At 35.4% G+C, this 18,996-nt stretch overlaps 1 protein-coding gene across 3 annotated transcripts in view; it reads right to left on the reverse strand.

Annotated features, from left to right (window-relative positions):
- Positions 1 to 18,996, reverse strand: part of LOC125682217 (hemicentin-1-like) — a 58,552-nt gene that overhangs the window by 30,124 nt on the left and 9,432 nt on the right. The window contains exons 2-14 of one of the 3 annotated variants that reach the window (XM_056153778.1): positions 16,773 to 16,955; positions 14,805 to 15,119; positions 14,203 to 14,544; positions 11,965 to 12,267; positions 10,242 to 10,580; positions 8,905 to 9,207; positions 8,191 to 8,802; positions 6,555 to 6,854; positions 6,016 to 6,318; positions 5,579 to 5,875; positions 4,358 to 4,657; positions 3,342 to 3,644; positions 590 to 892 (exon numbers count right to left, since the gene is read on the reverse strand). In XM_056153778.1, the coding sequence (XP_056009753.1) occupies positions 590 to 892; positions 3,342 to 3,644; positions 4,358 to 4,657; positions 5,579 to 5,875; positions 6,016 to 6,318; positions 6,555 to 6,854; positions 8,191 to 8,802; positions 8,905 to 9,207; positions 10,242 to 10,580; positions 11,965 to 12,267; positions 14,203 to 14,544; positions 14,805 to 15,119; positions 16,773 to 16,872 (4,120 nt within the window). In that variant the 5' untranslated portion in view covers positions 16,873 to 16,955. The remainder of the gene's footprint in view (positions 1 to 589; positions 893 to 3,341; positions 3,645 to 4,357; positions 4,658 to 5,578; positions 5,876 to 6,015; positions 6,319 to 6,554; positions 6,855 to 8,190; positions 8,803 to 8,904; positions 9,208 to 10,241; positions 10,581 to 11,964; positions 12,268 to 14,202; positions 14,545 to 14,804; positions 15,120 to 16,772; positions 16,956 to 18,996) is intronic. The other 2 variants (XM_048922669.2, XM_056153777.1) reach the window with 2 other exon arrangements.

Consider the following 18,996-nt stretch of genomic DNA (forward strand, 5'->3'; position numbering starts at 1 on the left):
ATTCATTACCCTTGAATCTACCTTTTTGATTGTAGAATATGAGTTTAGAATAAAATCCATCTTTTGAAAGTTTAGTTTGTCAAGTTCATAAAGAAACTTTTTTCTTTCCAAAAATATATTTTTGTACTTGAAATTTGTAATAATCTTACAATTAATCAAAGAAAATAATGATGATAAATAAAATAATCAAAATAACATTTCATTAATGTTTTGCAAATTAAAAAGATGTATTAGAATGAAAGTTAAACTAATGTGCAATTCATTGTCGAGTGTGTCCTTTAGTTGTAACATTGTACGAGTATCAGCAGTGTGCACACAGTACTAAGGGGTGCTGGGATTCTAAAATATACATTCAAGAAAAGAATTCAAATGCATGATGTTTTGCAAAATAATTCACTAATTTGATGTTATATGCGCATGTATCCTGGAAATATTGTCATCGAAAATGAACCCCCAAAACCAAATGCTATGATATGATGCAATTTCTCATAAGGCTAATATACCTAGATGTAATATACTATACATAGCTAACTGTAAAATGCTATATATGCTACATTTATAATAATATACATATGAAGTGCTCACGTACTTCCACTGACAGTCAAAGTTATCTGACCACTCAGACTTGTTCCTGCAGCATTGGTTGCTGAACAATCATAGTTTCCAGAATCAGAAAACGTAACGGCCCTTACAGTAAGACTAGGTGTCACCGTTGTGCCCCCACTGTAATGGGACGACCCAGTGACTACTAGGTCAGAGGGCACACTATTTGTGTACTTCCTCCATACAACAGAGGTCAAGGTAGTGTCAGAAGTCACAATGCATCTCAACAAGACATCCTGTCCAAAACTGATGCTATATGTGGACTGAGGCAAGGTGATGCTAGGACGATCTAAAGAGGGTATGAAAGACAATATACATTTATAAATACAGTATATATTATGACTGATCGTTGATTTCTTTTCAAAAAACTAGGAGTTGTGTGCAAAATACTTCAGCTAAGAAAAAACTACAACCTATATGAGTCATATGGCGATTCTAAAGGAGACATAAGGCAAATTGATAACACTTCTATGTCTTGAAAAAGAAGGAATTTTCACGTACAAACATCATACAAAATAAGATTAGCATTTGATTCAATAGTCTAAAGCATGATGATTAAATTTGATTCATATTTCAATGATATTATTTTACTCATATAAATTTATAAATAAGAATCTAAAATCATTTTAATATGGAGAGAGCAAAATACAGGTATCATAAACCTCTGAGGATCATATGATTTTCAAAAGGCTTATAACTAGAAGCAAATACTACTAAAACACAAATCCATGTGTCAAAAGTTAAATGCATATATATTCATCTGTATATATATTTCTCTAGTAAGTGCTTGCATACTTTCACTTCCACTGATGTCTACAGTTATCTGACCACTAACACTTGTTCCTGCAGCATTGGTCGCTTAACAGTGATAAATTCCCGAGTCAGACAAGGTGACTGCCCTAATGGTAAGACTGGGGGAAAGGACTGTACCCCCACTGTAATGGGATGACCCAGTGACCGTCAGGTCAGAGGGCACACCATTAATGTACTTCCTCCATACAACAGAGGTCAAGGTTGTGTCAGAGGTCACATTGCATTCCAATGTGACATCCTGTCCCAAACTTATGTTATATGCGGACTGAGCCATGGTGATGGTGGGGCGATCTAGAGAGTATGGGGAAAAAAAATATAAAAAAATATGTAACTATCACTGCTTAATCAACTTATAATGATTCAATGTGCAAAATTATATTCTCAGAGAAACCAGAAACCTAAGATGCTGAGTTGTAAGTAGATGGTAAAGAGTTTGCAAGATTGATTCAAAAGAGTTGCAAAACCATACTCAACCCTCATTCCACAAGACTTGCTGTCATGATGTCAGGCTCCTATTTTCCTGATCATTTTACTTTCCTATTCCATATGGATATATGGGAATTTTATAAATCTAGTTATGCACAATTCTAAGACTTAATTAGCATTCTAATAAGAAGTGAGAGAAAGAATGATGGATCCCTTACTACTGCCAGCATGATGACATGATAAAAGACACAAATATCGAAATATTTATGGTGAAAGACACAGGGAGAACACATTAGTTTCAAATATAGAAGATATTAATAAGCAAGTTCAGATGGTGTTACATACACACTGAAATGTATTTAGGAGTGAAATAAAAGTATCAGAATCCGTCCATAAACGCAAGGTGAAACATCACAGGTGAGATGGGGAGTGTTCAGGTTCCATTGTGTTTCAATTCAACCTGTGCATCGAAGGGTTCCACACAGATTTGAACTTACTACCACGAACTGTCAGGTCGATTGTAGGACTCAACTGAACTCCAGCATCATTAGTCGCAGAGCAGACATACTGCCCTGTGTCAGAGAGGGTGGCATTTTTTATCACCAGGGACGGGGATGCCACGGTGCCCCCGCTGTAGCGACCACTAGCCACGTCTATTATCAGAGTTGATCCACTGACACTTCTCTGCCAGGTCACAGAGGTCGACTGTGGCGATGAACTGATGGCACAGGCCAAGGTCACACGGCTACCCACTACGACCTCATAAGAAGTCTGACCTACTGTGATCTCAGGTTTGGCTAAAGAAACCAACCAGCAAAACTGTATGATACTTTGTACAACTATACATGGGCACCTAATACTTAACTACCAAAACTAACATTTAAAAAACCAAATTCTCTATTTTACACACTTAATCCTACCTAAAACAAATTTCTAAGTCTTAACTAAGGCCATTGGAAAGTTAAAAGACTAGATTTTCATATAAATTGAATATGAAAGTTTATATAAATATTATGAACAATATGTTACAGAGGTTTATGATGCATTTTTCCAATGAAACTATTCTTGAAATACAGAATCACTCACAGGTTCTCAATCCCTTGACAACCAATCACCAGCTATTGTTTTATGATTTACACCTTGAATTAGTTAAGTTTTTCATCAATCAGCTCGGTAAGGAAGCTAGCACTAAGCTGACCATTTTATAAAGTTTGAGTTTAAGGATGAATGGCTGTCAAAAGGAAAACAAATAACTATTTGTCCAAAAAACATACTATCAGGTCTATATTTTGTTTTCTCAGGATGCCTATCCTTTCCAATCACCTTAAAAACTTCTAATCATTAAATCTATGATTTTACATTTAACATTAACCAATGGAAATACATCACACATTCTTTTGTTAATGGTAAATAATTTTTTTTCTAGCTGAGATTCTTAAATATTTTAATGTAACTACATGTACTTCCAATATTTTCAAATCCTTTTCTAATTTTCTTACTTTGTACAGTCAATTCTGTGGCAGATCTAGATCCATTGCCCACACTGTTTCCTGCTGAGCAGTAGTATCTTCCCGTGTCACTTCCTGTCAGTGATGTAATCGAAAGGGAGGGCTGACTGACAGTCCCCCCCGAGATCCGTGAACTCATAAAAGACCGAACATCGGTAGGATTTCCATTGATATCCTTTTCCCAGAAGACAGAAGTCGCTGTTGGGTTGGAACTGATGATAGAACACACAAGCGTGACAGACCCCCCACTGACACCGGAATATGTGGATGATCCGACTTGGACTGTTGGCAGTGCTATACAAAAAAAAATCCAAGGATTCATTAATGAACAGTATATACAACATAATCCCGACTCACTTAACACACCAGTGTCACATATTATCCCATGCAAATAATTTCTTTACCACAAAAGGCATGATTTATTGCTTCATCATGTCATTTGAGGAGAGGGCTCTGTTTCATATATGTGGTACACCTTCATTCTGAATTCGAAACAAGTTACAATAGATTTTTGGAGTTACTTATATAGTTAGTAGAGATTAAATAGAGTACCTTTACTGTTTTGACTACAAGGTTACAACATAAAGGTGAAAAAGAAAAATATATTTAGTATTTGATAGCTTTGGATAAAAAATGTACTGGCTACAAGTGAAACTTAATAAAAGAGGAACAGTCAGGGTTTATTTTAAGGAATTCAGTATCTAATTACGGAGAGAGAAAAATAATAATGTGTTTTTCATAGAAAAGAAATGCAGTGATACAGACGTAACAAAAGCTAGAAAACAGAACGAAATGCTAAAGCTTGGTACGAGTTACTGCTACATTTGTATACTGATGGACATACGTGTGTTCTCTCATGAACCTTCAAAACAACAAATTCAATCAATGATGATTTTATCATGTCAACGCGATAACTGATTAAAAAAGCCTGACATAAAGTTAAATGCAACTTTGTAAGTAGAGGAAAAAAGTACAGTTAATGCTATAATTAGTAACAACATACTTACACACAACAACACTCAAGGTCATCTCCTGACTGGCAGCAGTCCCTACGATGTTAGTAGCAGTACACACATATGTAGCCTCATCTGACAACTCAGCATTAAAAATTCTCAATGAGGGGTCATTAATTGTGCCCCCACTGTACTTAAACTGGCTGAGGTTAATGGTTGAGGTCACGCCTTGGTAGGTTTTGAGCCAGTCAACACTGGTGGCAGGAGGGATAGAATTGACCACACACTGTAGACGAATCTGGGAACCATATGCAACCGTATAGGAAGAACTCTGGATTTCTACGGAGGGTATACCTAAGAGGATATAGAGAAAAGTGCCACCACTATGTCATTCTGTCAGAGACAGTAACATTTACTCCAATCTTTATTTTTACTTTTAGAGACTGCAGTCAAACTATTCCAAAGACCAACTCTATCAATGTGTTCAGTTTTCTATTAAAAAGCTTCTCGTTTCGTTTCCAGAGATCGAGCGCACTAGTGTCTATTACATATACAACGTAAACTTATATTTCAATAAAGTTGACATTAAAGAAAGGAAAGTCGTTTACAAAAAACCCAGAAACCTGGCAAGTGTATAATAGAAGAAACCGGTCCAATAACATGTACTCATTAGTAACCGGTCCAATAACATGTACTCGTTAGTAACCGGTCCGATAACATGTACTCGTTAGTAACCAGTCCGATAACATGTACTCGTTAGTAACCGGTCCGGTAACATGTACTCGTTAGTAACCAGTTTTCTCAAAACTCATAGCAAGCCTCATGTCTCTTCAAAATTTAAAAAAAATTCAGGAACTCGAGTTTGAGAAAATACTGGTTACCAACTCACACTGGTTATGAAACCTACTATATATGTACATGTCTTGTTGAAGAAAAGAAATGAGCTATGCATATCTGTGCAACAGAGACTGTGCATACATGCAAGGACTTTCAATAAGATACATGCCATTCACTACATGCATGAAGTTCTTTAAGTCACAGCTAATTCTGCATTACCTTTTAAAGCTATGATTCCAAACTATTGAATACTTTTATAAATCAAATTACAAAGACAAGAAACTAAAATCTCTGAATCAAATGCCAATAATACATTATTTAAAATTCTTAAAACATCTTTTTCAGCACTTGTGTAACATATGTTAACTAATAATTTCCAATATTTTTCCAGAGAACTCCAAATAACACCTTGTATGTCTGCATCACAACAACACTTACTGCCCAATACATCTAAATATGCAGTTCCACTTTGACTGGTTCCCAGGATGTTGGTGGCACTACACTGGTAGTCACCCTCATCTGAGCTTTCTGCTGGATTAATTGTGAGGGATGGGTTGGATACGGTTCCCCCGCTGAACCGAGCTTGTGACACATCAATGTTGGTTCGGATTCCATTGGCAATTTTCAGCCAGGAAATGGCTGTGCTGAGGGGGTACCCAGATACCGAACACGCGACTGTTACTTGATCGCCAACGGTAACACTAACATCAGGTCCAATCAGGGTCACTGGGACACCTAGTGACATAATACAATTGCATTGCATCATTTTCATACCAAACCTTTTATTGCTAAAATAAAAATGATACTCACTTCAATTCAAAATTTGAAAATTATTTCTTGAAAAATTACTAAATTTCTATCAAAATAAAATTTACCTCCAATCACACTTAGAAATGCTGTGGTAACGCTTTGCCCTGTTCCTATTGGATTTGTTGCTCGACATCGATAGCTACCCTCGTCTACCTTGCTGACTTTATAGATGGTAAGACTAGGAGCTCCTACAGTACCTCCTGAGTACTTAGTGAGATCATTCACATTTACAACACTGGTGGCAGAATTTGTGGTGTACTCCCAGGAAACTGAGGTAACGGCAGGGGTTCCCGACACAAAACAGGTTACTGTGACATTATCACCCACATAAACCGTTGCTCCGGAACCTATTGTAACGGCTGGAACATCTGGAATTGTAAGGATTTCAATTTAGAGTATGAAATAGGGTGTTAGATTATACTGTGTTACAATAGGAAAACATGATATAAAAAGAAAATTGAGAATGAAAATTAGGGTTAAAATTCAGTCAAATAGATTACAGATTAGATAGGTTTCACTGCATATTCATCTGTGAGAAACTGGATTTTGATCATGAATTTTCATGCTAGTATCACTGTTCTCCAAAAGTGAAGAAATGTCTTACTTCCTGTCACATCCACTATGGCTGGTCCACTCTGACCACTCCCCACAATATTAGTGGCCACACATCGGTATTCGCCCTTGTCTGCCAGGTTCACATTGTAGATGGTCAGGGAGGGGTTCGAAAGTGTGCCTCCCTGATAGCGTTGATTTCCATTAATGTTCAGTGTTGTTGTTGCTCCATTCACAGTTTTCTGCCAGGAAACAGATTGTGCACTGGGATTGGAGGAGATGGAACAAGCAATGGTGATGTTTCCTCCATACACAACTGCTGAACCGGATCCGATCACCACCGAAGGAACCGCTACAAAATAAAACAGACACAAATGAGTCTTTGCATGATAGATTTCTTTAACTTTTGTGTTGTAATGCTTAATAAAACTAGAGCGTTCCATGGAAATTATCTCCCCTGCAATGATCTGGCAACAGATTTGGCTTGTTAGTTGTACACTGTGTTTTGTACATAAGGTCCAACCACTGAACGAAACCTCAAAACCAACAAAAACTTGAAAGAACATTAGTATGAACGAACAGGTAAATTACTATATCCCTCTGCTTATCTATTGTAAGAAGATAGAAGGACAGACAGCCTGAATGGTATTATTAATGAAATTCCTTGCACAAGGATTACATATGCCACATATCAAAGTTCTATATCTTACTATTACAAAGTTTTACAGTGTGACAGACAAAAAGATCGATGTGATATCTTTAACTATTGTATATACATGTACTTCATGAAAACTATCTACCTTTCTAATGTTTTGCCTTCAATATCTTTACTAGCTATAATGATGGCCATTTTCTCCAAAGTGTGATGCAGTTGTGGAAAATATGAATCTTGATAAATATAGGAGGTCTATTTTAACGACTCAGAATTCCGATAGAAATGAAAGAAGAATGTAAATATAAAAAATAAATTTCACATTTTTCAAAATACACGAAGGCATGAACTGCAATGCTTTACGCCTGCATACTTTTCATGAAGTGTGCTAACATGCTTCATTTAATATGCTGGCATGAAGCTTTGCAGTTCATACCCTCAAGTATAATAAAAAATGAAATTTATTTCTTAGATAACTTCCCACAAGAAAGACACACTTCAGATAATCTGAAATCAAAGTCTTATTTCATGTTGTTTATCACGTTATGAATAAACAAGGTAAACACATTCCAAATTCAAAGTTCTATACCTTATTGAATGACCCTCACAAAACAAATACACATGCTAAATATCAAAGTCCTTTTCTAGTTTCAGTGTGTGATAAATGAACAGTCACATGATGGACAAGGTACTGTAGAATCATTTAAATTCGTGGGGGCCAATTTTCGTGGATTGCTGAATTTTTACGGGTTCGTGGGAACGTAATTTCGTGGATTTATATATTTGCAGGAAAGATAACTCTGGAATGTAATTACGATTCTTTATTTGTTGAGGATGTAAATTCGTGGGTGAGGGGTACCCATGAATTCCACGAAAATTGAGCGACCACGAATTCTAATGATTCCACAGTAATCCCTAATGGCAAAGCAGGTGGAATTTTTTTAACACAATCTCTAAATTCATCCATTTCAAAAACCTTAAAAGTTAATTCAGATAAGAAAATAAAATTTTTGATGCATAGATAGGCTATACTTACTTCCAATCACAGTCAGGGAAATTGGGTCACTTGTGGTAGATCCTGCAGCACTGGTGACAAGACAGCGGTATGTTCCTTCATCAGAGAATATCACAGACGTGATCCTCAGGCTGGGGAGTCCTACAGCAGCACCCTGATATCTAACACCATCAGTCAGGATGTAGTTAGTAATGCCTGCCTTCGTTGTATGCTGCCAGTTAATGGCTAGAATCGCAGCATCTGGTGAAGATATGGTGACTTGAAGAGTAACATTGGTACCATAGTTAACCGTGTAAGAATTCTGACTAATTCTGAACACAGGTTTAGCGATAACCTTCAAGGTAGTGATGGCACTTTCTCCAGTTCCAACTGTGTTGGTAGCGGTGCATCTGTATTGACCATTGTCTGCAGAGTTGGCATTAAAGATGGTTAGAGATGGACTAGTCACTGAGGCCCCAGCATATTTACTTGGATCATTAACATTCAGTGTGGTGCTCACACCATTCTCTATGGTCTGCCAAGACACAGCAGTAACCGTTAAAGATGTTGATGACAGAACAGTGCAGGCCAAGGTCACCGCATTTCCCTCATTGACGGAGTAAGACTCTTTTTCAATGGTTACACGAGGTAAATCTAAAATTGTAATACAGTATATTTTATGTAACATCCCTAAATGATGAAAGAGAAATAAATTTCTGAGAAACTTTTCAAATTTGAAAATATATTTGCACTTACTTCCTTGTACTTCTAGGATTGTATTGTCCTTCCCAGTTCCTGCAATATTCACTGCCACGCAGCGATATTCTCCCGCGTCACTGGTGGTCACACTTCTCACCACTAGGGAAGGGGACGTTATGGTCACTCCGCCATATTTATTAGGGTTTGCAGTCACGTCTATGGCTGTGAACTGCCCCCCTACGGTTCTCTCCCAGTAAACGTTCGTAACACTGAGGCTGGAGTACACATCGCACACCAGAGTGACAGTATTGCCACTGGTGCTGGGGTACTTGTCTTGGTCGATCTGTACTAGTGGGGGGCCTGCAAGAAGAGTCATGCAATGTAATATTGATTCATTGATCCATTCAAAAACTGGAAAATTCATGGTTAAATTAAATTTTTAAGTAAATTCATTTATCAAATGATCAATTAACATAAACCATCAATTTTGTTTAAGACTAAAATTGTTAATGATTCAAAGCGAAAGAATTTCTAGTCAAAAAATTATATCTTATGGTTTAAATTTTCAGGTGAAATTATTATACACAAAATTGCATTTAACATTGTATAACACCAACAACTGTAAACATAGTGTTTTGTGTTAAGGACATAGGGTACCCTAAAAAAATTGTTATAGTCTGGAATTTTGTAAAACTATTTGTGAATATTTCAATAATGATAAAAGCCCATGTCTACCACTAATTTTTCCCATGAAAACATCTTTATCTTTGCATTACTCTCAAATCTTTACTTTAAAATTCAATGGTAAAACAATACTCAAAAATTGAAATCCATCAAAAAAAAGTCCTTTTATTGGTGCATTTCATGTATCAATGACCGATTTACATTTATTGTTTGATCAAATAATAAAAAATACCACATAAACACAGCAAAATCCTACTGCATTTAATGCATCCTAACCTTGGGTATCCTATAACCATAACCATATTTAGTACATCAACAGTGAAACAAATATAAATATGGATTGCTACAACTAGTCTAAGAGTACATTTAAAGCATTACAGAAATCACTTCATTCTGCCAGAAATGGGTGTGTTTCTTGAGTAGAGGTCTAAGAAGTATTAACATGCATTACAATTCACTACAACATTAACAATCAGAGCAGACACTTGCTAGACAAATTCCACTGCATAGAGTGTGTATACACATGTACAAGAAAAATGGATATAAACACTCAATCCACAGCACTTCAAGATGCATCATGTCAATCAGGATGTGAGGGGACAAAGAGAAAAGTTATGCTAATGTTGGAATATATACTGCATACTAATGCACTGCACAGTTCATCTCGGTGAAGGGGAGTGTGCTCCTCAAAGGGAGATAACTCTACTCACTCCCGGTTATATCCAGAGCTATCTGTTCACTGGTTTTGCTAGAACCCAAGTTCGCAGCCGAGCAAGTGTATATGCCACTGTCAGAAATTTCTGCAGCTTTTATGATTAGTGATGGAAAGGTCACGTTGGAACCCCCATATTTTTGTGGATTCCCCTGAACATCTATGGGCACGATCTGGTTATTTTTAGTCACCTGCCATGAGACAGAGGTCTGGAAAGGTATAGCTATCACTGTGCACTGCAGTGTAACAGATCGTCCAACCTGAACTGCATAGTAAGTGGAGTCCAGAATGATATTAATGGATGTGGAGGTCTGTCTCACGACTCGAATGGACACACCTACATGTAACAAAGGAGGACATTCTGATTAATGACTTCTTTTACAACAATGTACGCCATTTCTATGAATGGAGAAATATTCCTCTTTATATATTAGATGCATGCACTCAAACCAAAAGCATCCAATAGTACTGAAGCTTTATTACATGTACAGTACCATATATCATGTTAACCACTACATATATAACATTTACACAAGTACTCAGCAAACACACACATTTCTTCCTCCTAACAAAGAAGAAAAGAATATGATTCCTTTTAGAACGACTCTTTCTAAAGTTGGCAAGAGACCTATAAAATGTTAAATTAGAAGCATGGTTGCCCAAATGTCCCACAGCCATTGAGAACTACCACTAGTAGTCAAGAGCCAAGCCATGTTAAAGATTTTTACACAAAGCTAATAGTTATATAAATGTATGCATAAAAAGCAATATACAACACACTGTGAGATTCAGCTAGATCTGTAACCTACCTTGTGCATTTACAGCACACTAGGATAACTTTTGTCACATGACTGTCACATGACATGTGACAATGGCTCACACTAGAAAGAAATCTTGCACATTCTTGGTTTTAAGTTTGCAATACAAATGTTGCCAAGAAGTGAATTGTATATAATGGTTAAAGAGAAAAATGCACATGTTTCATATTCATAAAAAATGTCAATATACCCTGAAAAGTAAAACATTGTTTAAATTTTTTTTTCAAACACAGTACAACCAATATATCAAAGAAACAAAAATGTATTAACATGAATAGCATTGGAAATGTTAGAGTAATATGTGTACCAGTTTTCCCTTTCCTATGATAAATGGCATGAAGCAGTGGTCCACAATTCACAGCCATTAAATTAGGTCATGCACAATGTGTCAACTGAACTAAAGGAAAATAAAAATGTGACACCATCTGTGTCTATGTCAATATGCTTTTCTTTGATTCAGTTTTCCAAATCAATCAAAATTTTTATGGATAATTTACATTTCAATCATGATACCCATCAACATCTAAATGAATGTGGATTTAGTGCGACACCATTAGAGACCCAGTGTAATGACCGCTTCTCTAAATGAAGCAGAGAATACCACTCAATGTCTAATCATAGATTAAAAACCCTTCATGTCAAATCTTTTTTTCAGGCACATCTAATTCTACCAACATTCCACAAAGCACAGATCTCCCAAAGACAAAATATTGAAAGAGCCTGTGGTCTGTGTCATATGGAAGTTCATGTTTTAAGACAATGCACAGGATAAATGTGAAAAGTGTGAAAAATGTGATACAAAGTGGCATTTCATATACTTCAATTTAAGTAAAACCACATTTAACATCATTTTATCAAGACAATTTTTTTTTCCTGTGGAGAGATGAGAAATAATAAACATACTTCCTGTAACAGAGAGAGTGGTGGCGCCACTGTAGCCGGTTCCTGCGGCATTGACTGCAGAGCATTGGTAACTAGTTGCATCACTCAGAGCCAAATTAGTAATGGTTAAGTTTGCGTTGCTAGTGGAGGATCCGAAAAATCGAACATTATCAATGGTAATCCTGGTGTAGACCCCATTGATAAGTTTTCTCCAGAAGATTTCAGTGACACTAGGTGTGGCGGCTGACACAGTGCACCCCAGAGTGACCGAGGCACCCACCTGACCTGTGTAAGAGCTGCTTTCCATCTGAAGAATGGGGATTTCTACAAAACAAATCAAATGTCTCATACTTGGCTCTGCAATATCTTCAAAATGCAGCATCCAGGTTTAATACATACAATACAACTAATGAATCTGATCAACAGGGAGAACACCATGCAATTTAAACAATAATGCTATTATACAGTGGCATGCACTAATGCAATAGAAAGAAAGTGTGTCAAACTTTTTTTTCAAAATGGATGATTGTACTATGGCATTTATTTTATAAACATCTAAGAAAACTAAGTTAAGTCAAACAATTCATATTTGATACTCAAAGGGGAAAAGATCTTAAAGATTTGAAGCTCAAATGTTTCAATTTGCGAGAAAGGCGATTTCTTTCAATCGATGACTAATAAAGAAATGATGTACAAGTCATGACTACAGTTTATGTTCTACGTTTTGAACATAACCAAGTGCATGTGATGTAATTATGGACAAATATTGAACATTGACATATAACAAAAACAACAGAACATTGACACATGTATGCAATAGAACAATTACTACAAAAAAGTGTTTTTGTTTAAAAGGAAAGAATGACTTATGAATAATTATGACTCATTTCAAATGAATTCGATAATGCATTTACATGTATTGAAATAAAAATTGTGGGTGAAATGTGATCAGATCTTAAAATGGGTAACATCACTCTTCACATCACACACAATGAACAAACCAGTGACATCTTGGACGTAGGACACATGAACTTAAAACATAAATACAGTCAAACCTCACTGTCTCGAACTTGATGGGACTGAGAAAAGATATTCAAGATATCCAATGATCCGAGATATCAAGGGTAAAATATTTATAGAATAAAAGTGGCTGGGACCTCCGAATCACTTTGACATATCCATGGTATTCAATATTGGTGTTCGAGATACCAAAGTTCAACTGTACATGTTCTGTGGAAATGCATACAGATCTTACTAAATAAATATCAAAGCTTATGACTATTCTAACTACAAAACTATCTATGACTATTTGAGATTGCATCTCTTTCAGGATTTCCACTGAGTCGAGCTGTACACTAATACTCTTCCTTCACTATTCTATATTTAAATACTGAACTATCCATAGGTACATATACAAAGTTAAGAAATCAAGATCTTTTTCTGCAGTATTGGAATACTGTAATTCATTTTTACAGTAATTTTTTAAGTGTGCATGGCAGAAGCTTTGAAGAGCATTATGGGTAAATAGATCAAACTTTTTTAAAGATATGTTTGCTTACAGGGTTTAACATTTTCTGTTTTGAGCACTAAACCAGTTGGGTTACTTCAAATGATTTTTACTAGACCTGACTTTACATCCACTAGCCCTGACCAACTTTCCAGAAAAAAACTGATAGTTTCTCCATATTCAAATACTTAACTCAGATGACAAACATTAAGTTTGATCTAAAATAAAATATCTTATGGTTTAAAATAAAGTTTTTTGTTTACTTTTTCAACACGACCAGTCGGACTTGTAAACCGACATTTTACCCGACCTGACCTATCATTTTGTAGACTCGGTCAGTCGGACGTACCTTAAGTGTCAAACCCTGGCTTATAAGCTTGGATCTAGAACACTCTCTTTTCCTACCCATATTGCTTTGCCAAGCAATGCCAATAAAGCACAAGAAGAAATGTTGGGATTTGTGAAGACTATAAAGGATCATTGGAACAGCTCATTATAGAAGTGGGTGACGGGACTAAACATCAACTCAATCACAAGTTTATCAGTTACCTTGCCTTTGCACCTCTGCAATAGATTGATCGTACATATACACCCCTATTACTTTACAATCTTCTATCAAAGTATATATTCATAACCCTTGGACCATAAATGTACCGGTATTTAAACACAGAATATGACATAATTTCTCTTGACCTTGTTTCAATAATATAGTCATCTACCCAAAGCAAGCTGATGATGCAATTGTGACTTACGTTGGACAACAATGGCTACAGCAGAAGACTTTGTTAATACACTCCCTCCTGCTTGGGTTTGGCCAGTCTGACAATACAGACTCTTTCCATTGTCGGCTGTGATGGGGACCCAGCTTAATGAACTACTCTTGCTCAGGGTGCTGTCTGAGTTGGTGGTGGTATTTTCAGTGATTCCCTGGTGAAATTCCACACTGCTTGACAAAGAAGTTCCCAGTTTCCATAGGATGTTTGGGGCAGGCCTACCATTTCTTGCGGTACATACATATGTGTACGTACTGCCTGCATTAAGTGCCGTGGTGATGGCTGGCTGGGGACCAGTGATAAGGGGCTGCTCAGATGGAACTAGAATTGTAAACATGTTGATGGTAAATGTAGTCACAGCACTCTAATCTTCCACAAAGGACATCTCATGAAAGGCAAGTCATTTAAAACATGTATCCACTTATTAATTATCAACCAAAGTGTAGATATATTCTTTTCTAATAAGTATGATTAAATATACATGCGTCTTGAAATAACAATCAGATTTAAATTATAAAGTCTGCACAATTATATCCATGATAGCAAAAAAGAGAAACAGAATAATTTTCTTTCACTATTACCATAAACACTGATTGTCCAGGATCGAGTGAGAGGGTTGGTTTGTACCGAGTTCTGTACCCGGCAGATGTAAGACACCAAGTTGTCTGACCTTGACACCGTGAATGTGTAGTTGTTGTAAGTTACGGTGGTGGATCCGACTGAATACACCCCGTCCCCGTTTCCATTCGCACTACTTCCTGCATCTACCAGCTGTGTGTTTTTATACCATTGGACAGACGGTAGGGGATTCCCCCCAACAGAACTACAACTCAAGGTCACTGTCTCCCCTTCATTTTTCTCAAAGTCACCAACAATATTCGGATTACCGGGAATAGCTGTTGAAATTACAGAGTTGAAAAATGAAATTCACACATGACATGCATATCATATTTAATACACTTGCAATAAATAAATAAAAACACAGTACTGATTAAAAAATCTGCTTTAATTGACAGATCATGTCAGAAAATATTTAGACTGTATCTTTAAGTTTCACATTAATGAAGTAATCCCCAGCAGGAATATTGCTTATCTCCTCCTTTCTTTAGTGTTTGTAAATATCCTTTAGAATTCAAAACTTTCATTTTAATTCAGATGAAGGAATTATACAGGATAATGACCCTTGGAATAGAAATTTCAAAGCTTTAATGAAAGACTTAAGTTTGATAAAAGCAATCATGTCCAGGACAGCCTCCAATATTTACGGTTGTTTGTAAATGACCGTATAAGTGAAGCAATTTCTAAACTCCGCTCAACTTCATTAAAAGTGCTAATTTTTGTAAAAGGTTTTCTTTCAGTAAATGTAGTGTGCAGCTTTGGACAAACAGATTTTTTCTATACATCATTCAGGGTACTGGGTAGATCACATAAATATCAAGTTTGTCCAAGCCAAAGAATTTTTTGAAAACAGAAACTGCATGATAGACACCCATTTCATGTCACCATACTTACAATATGGTGGCACAACATCATTTAATATTAATTATGCAATATTTTCTGAATTGAAATCATTTTGATCAAATTGAGAATAATAATCCAGTTTCAAAGAAATTCTTGCATAAAACATACTTAAATGAAACAAAATGCTTTCAGTTCTAAGGCTGATCATACTTCTAGGGCTGATCATATTTCACTTCCATACCGTGCTCATGCATTTGTGATGTTTTTCCCAAACATTACTGTATTACAGTCCCTGAAATGTTCAACTTTCCCATTTTTCTGCTTGCTCACCATTCATTTACAGTGCACGCATCATTGAGTTTATTGTGCTCACTATTCACCAACCACCCAAAAAGAGTTCAGCAATTGCTCATCGTATGTTCACCATATGATCAATGTTCATTCATTATTTCTTCATAGTCATTTGGTAGAATCAATATTTCTAACAACATTAAACATGCTACACAACTTCTTGAATTATCCAATTATTATTCTTCTTATCATTAATTGCTGTTTGATAAAATGTATGCTGACTATTTTTTCTTCATGCAGGAAATATTCAACAGTGTTTAAAGAAATGTACATCTTGTAAGAAACATAACTGCATACATGCAATGTGCATGTAACTGTAGAGATGTATCATCTTTTTTAGACGTTACATGAATTTCATCTTTATTATTATTTCTTCAGAGAGCGTTCACAACAAAAAGTGATACAGTTTTTAATCTTGTCTGGCAATGTTGGCACTATGAAATTTATTCATTGATTAAATTTACTCCTCTTTTTACTTACCTAATTATGAAATAAACACATTATAAGGAAAACAATCAAGATATTCTGAATAAATTATTCATCTTGTGTTCATCATGCATCACTGCATGTTCACTATGCACTCGCATTCCATTTGTGCTCTGTATTTGTTTAGCGTTCAAGTGGGAAAGCAGGAAAAGTAGAACATTTTAGGGACTGTATATACATGATACTTTCTATATAACAATGATCAAATTCCTTTTAATTTCACTGTCAATACAGTTGGTCAAAATACTTACTTGACTGTGAGTATATCCCACAAAATAACGAAACAATCAATAGCACTGGGATAAAGAAGGAACCTTGCCAGACGCCAAAAGTTCTTATGTCACAAGCCATTTTGGTATGTGAATTCTGAACGAAAAGTCTCACTGTCTAAGTCCGTTGAATGTTCATCCCTGCTCTAAGGGTTTGCCTCAAATCTGAAATAAATACAATATATTTTAAAAGTCAAAGTTTTTTTTCTGTAGGGTGGTAATTTTGGCTTATATTAGTGATTTGGTATCATGTGGCCAAATTTTTCACTGGCTAAATGTCTGCAATCCAAATACAATGTTTTTATGTTAAAGGTACACATGTATCACTCTTCAGCTTGGGAGGTAAATAAACTACTTTTTAAAATTTTATTTCAATTGGCATATATTGGTTGTTTCTGATGACATTAAACATTTTACACACAAGGAGCTCAACTCAATACTACACTGCGTATTAATTTTCATATTTTGGAACTCCATGTCTGCAAAAACACATTCCGTAGACGAGCTAGAAAACCTCCAAAATTTTATGGGCGCACCAACAAAGTAATCATATATAACAAGTAATCATCTTGATTTTTAAAAAAAAGTCAGTAAAGTGTGGAATTAAATCACAGCATGTGGACTTAACTTTATCCTCATTTGATCCCTATTGTTGGACAAAAGTATATAAATTTGTTTTTGAAGTGTAACCCTTACCATTATTACGGTATAACGAAGTAAGCTTTTGTCATTTAAAATGTGAAAGAACTAAGTAGATTAATCATTACAGGAATTTACTCATATAATTAATTTTTTTTAATAACTGGCAGGTAGAATAAGCATTTTTACTTTTATATAGGATTGTGCATGTACATATTAACTGTACATAAATCATCAAAATCATTTATAAGAATCTCATCACCACTAAAACACGGCATTCAAAAATACATAAACTTATGAAACAAACACACTGCATGTCCACATAAAATTGCAAGTATGGCATGCTTGAAAACAAATCAATGAAACAGTGTTGCACTATACATGTACACTGTTTAAGAATGGGAATTCTGGGACAGGGATCAGATATTTTTTTTTTTTGTCTTCACGAATATACATTTGTATATAGGAATACATTCTTGTGGGCGACAACACATTGCATCCTCAGGTAACCATGTCTCACTGCTGACAAAAAAGCTTTCTATATTTTTCCATGTACTAACTTGTGAGAGATCTTTACCAACACATGACAATCAAGTCCAAATAAGACCATGAAGATTGTCAACAAAGTTCTGGGGAGAGTGGGAGTTCTAGTGTAGTTAGTCAACATAAACTGACCAACAGCAAATAAGGTTGCTTAGCGCACTTATTAATAAACACACAGGAAAACTGGTCCAACCAGTCTTTTTTCAAATCAATGATTTAATGCTCTAGTTCTAGAGAAAATCCATAAACTAAATAGTTTCCACATACCCCGCATAGAAATTTAAACTGTTCAAGGTAAACGTTTGCCTCAAACCACATTTTGTCTATGCACTGCAAACCATTTTCATCATATGAAAAGATTATTTATTTAGAAAATTAATAATTGAAAAAGGAGAAGCATAAATTATACATTCTGCTATCATTTTTATCAATATGTAAAAAGGAGGTTGGGCACATATAATGGTTTGATGGATAACTGCTCGACAGATTAAACATTGCTATTTTATATTTTCATTTTCAAGGTCTCCACTTCTGAACAATATCAGCAATAGATCACAGTAATGAATAAATGACATCTCAATTATTTACTTTTTCATCTTGATACCTTTTCTCTGATGTCTATGAGAATGCTCAAATATTTGCTTTTGGATTTAAATTTTGAAAAGTATTTTGGCCTGTCTACAAAAAGAAAAGACACCTATCCTCTTTTTATGGCTGTCTGTATAAAAAGTTCCACATGTTTACTTCATTAGCATATATAATCTTTTATCATGATAAATACTACTGCTCTTGGCAATCATAGTTTGTCAGAGAACAGTAAGCAAAGGTACAAAATAAGAATATAAATCTGAAATGATATTGTATAACACATTTCAAATTTTCCTTTAATAGATAATATTGCTAACCTTTTCCTTTAATTTTGACATACACTGTGAAGTTTGTAAAATTTTAAGAACATGCACATTGAATTCAGTGAGAAGAAACCCTCCATACTTTGTATATAACTATTCAATTACAAAAAGTA

The sequence above is a fragment of the Ostrea edulis genome, chromosome 2 (genome assembly GCF_947568905.1).
Source record: "Ostrea edulis chromosome 2, xbOstEdul1.1, whole genome shotgun sequence".
Taxonomy (NCBI): Eukaryota; Metazoa; Mollusca; class Bivalvia; order Ostreida; family Ostreidae; genus Ostrea; species Ostrea edulis.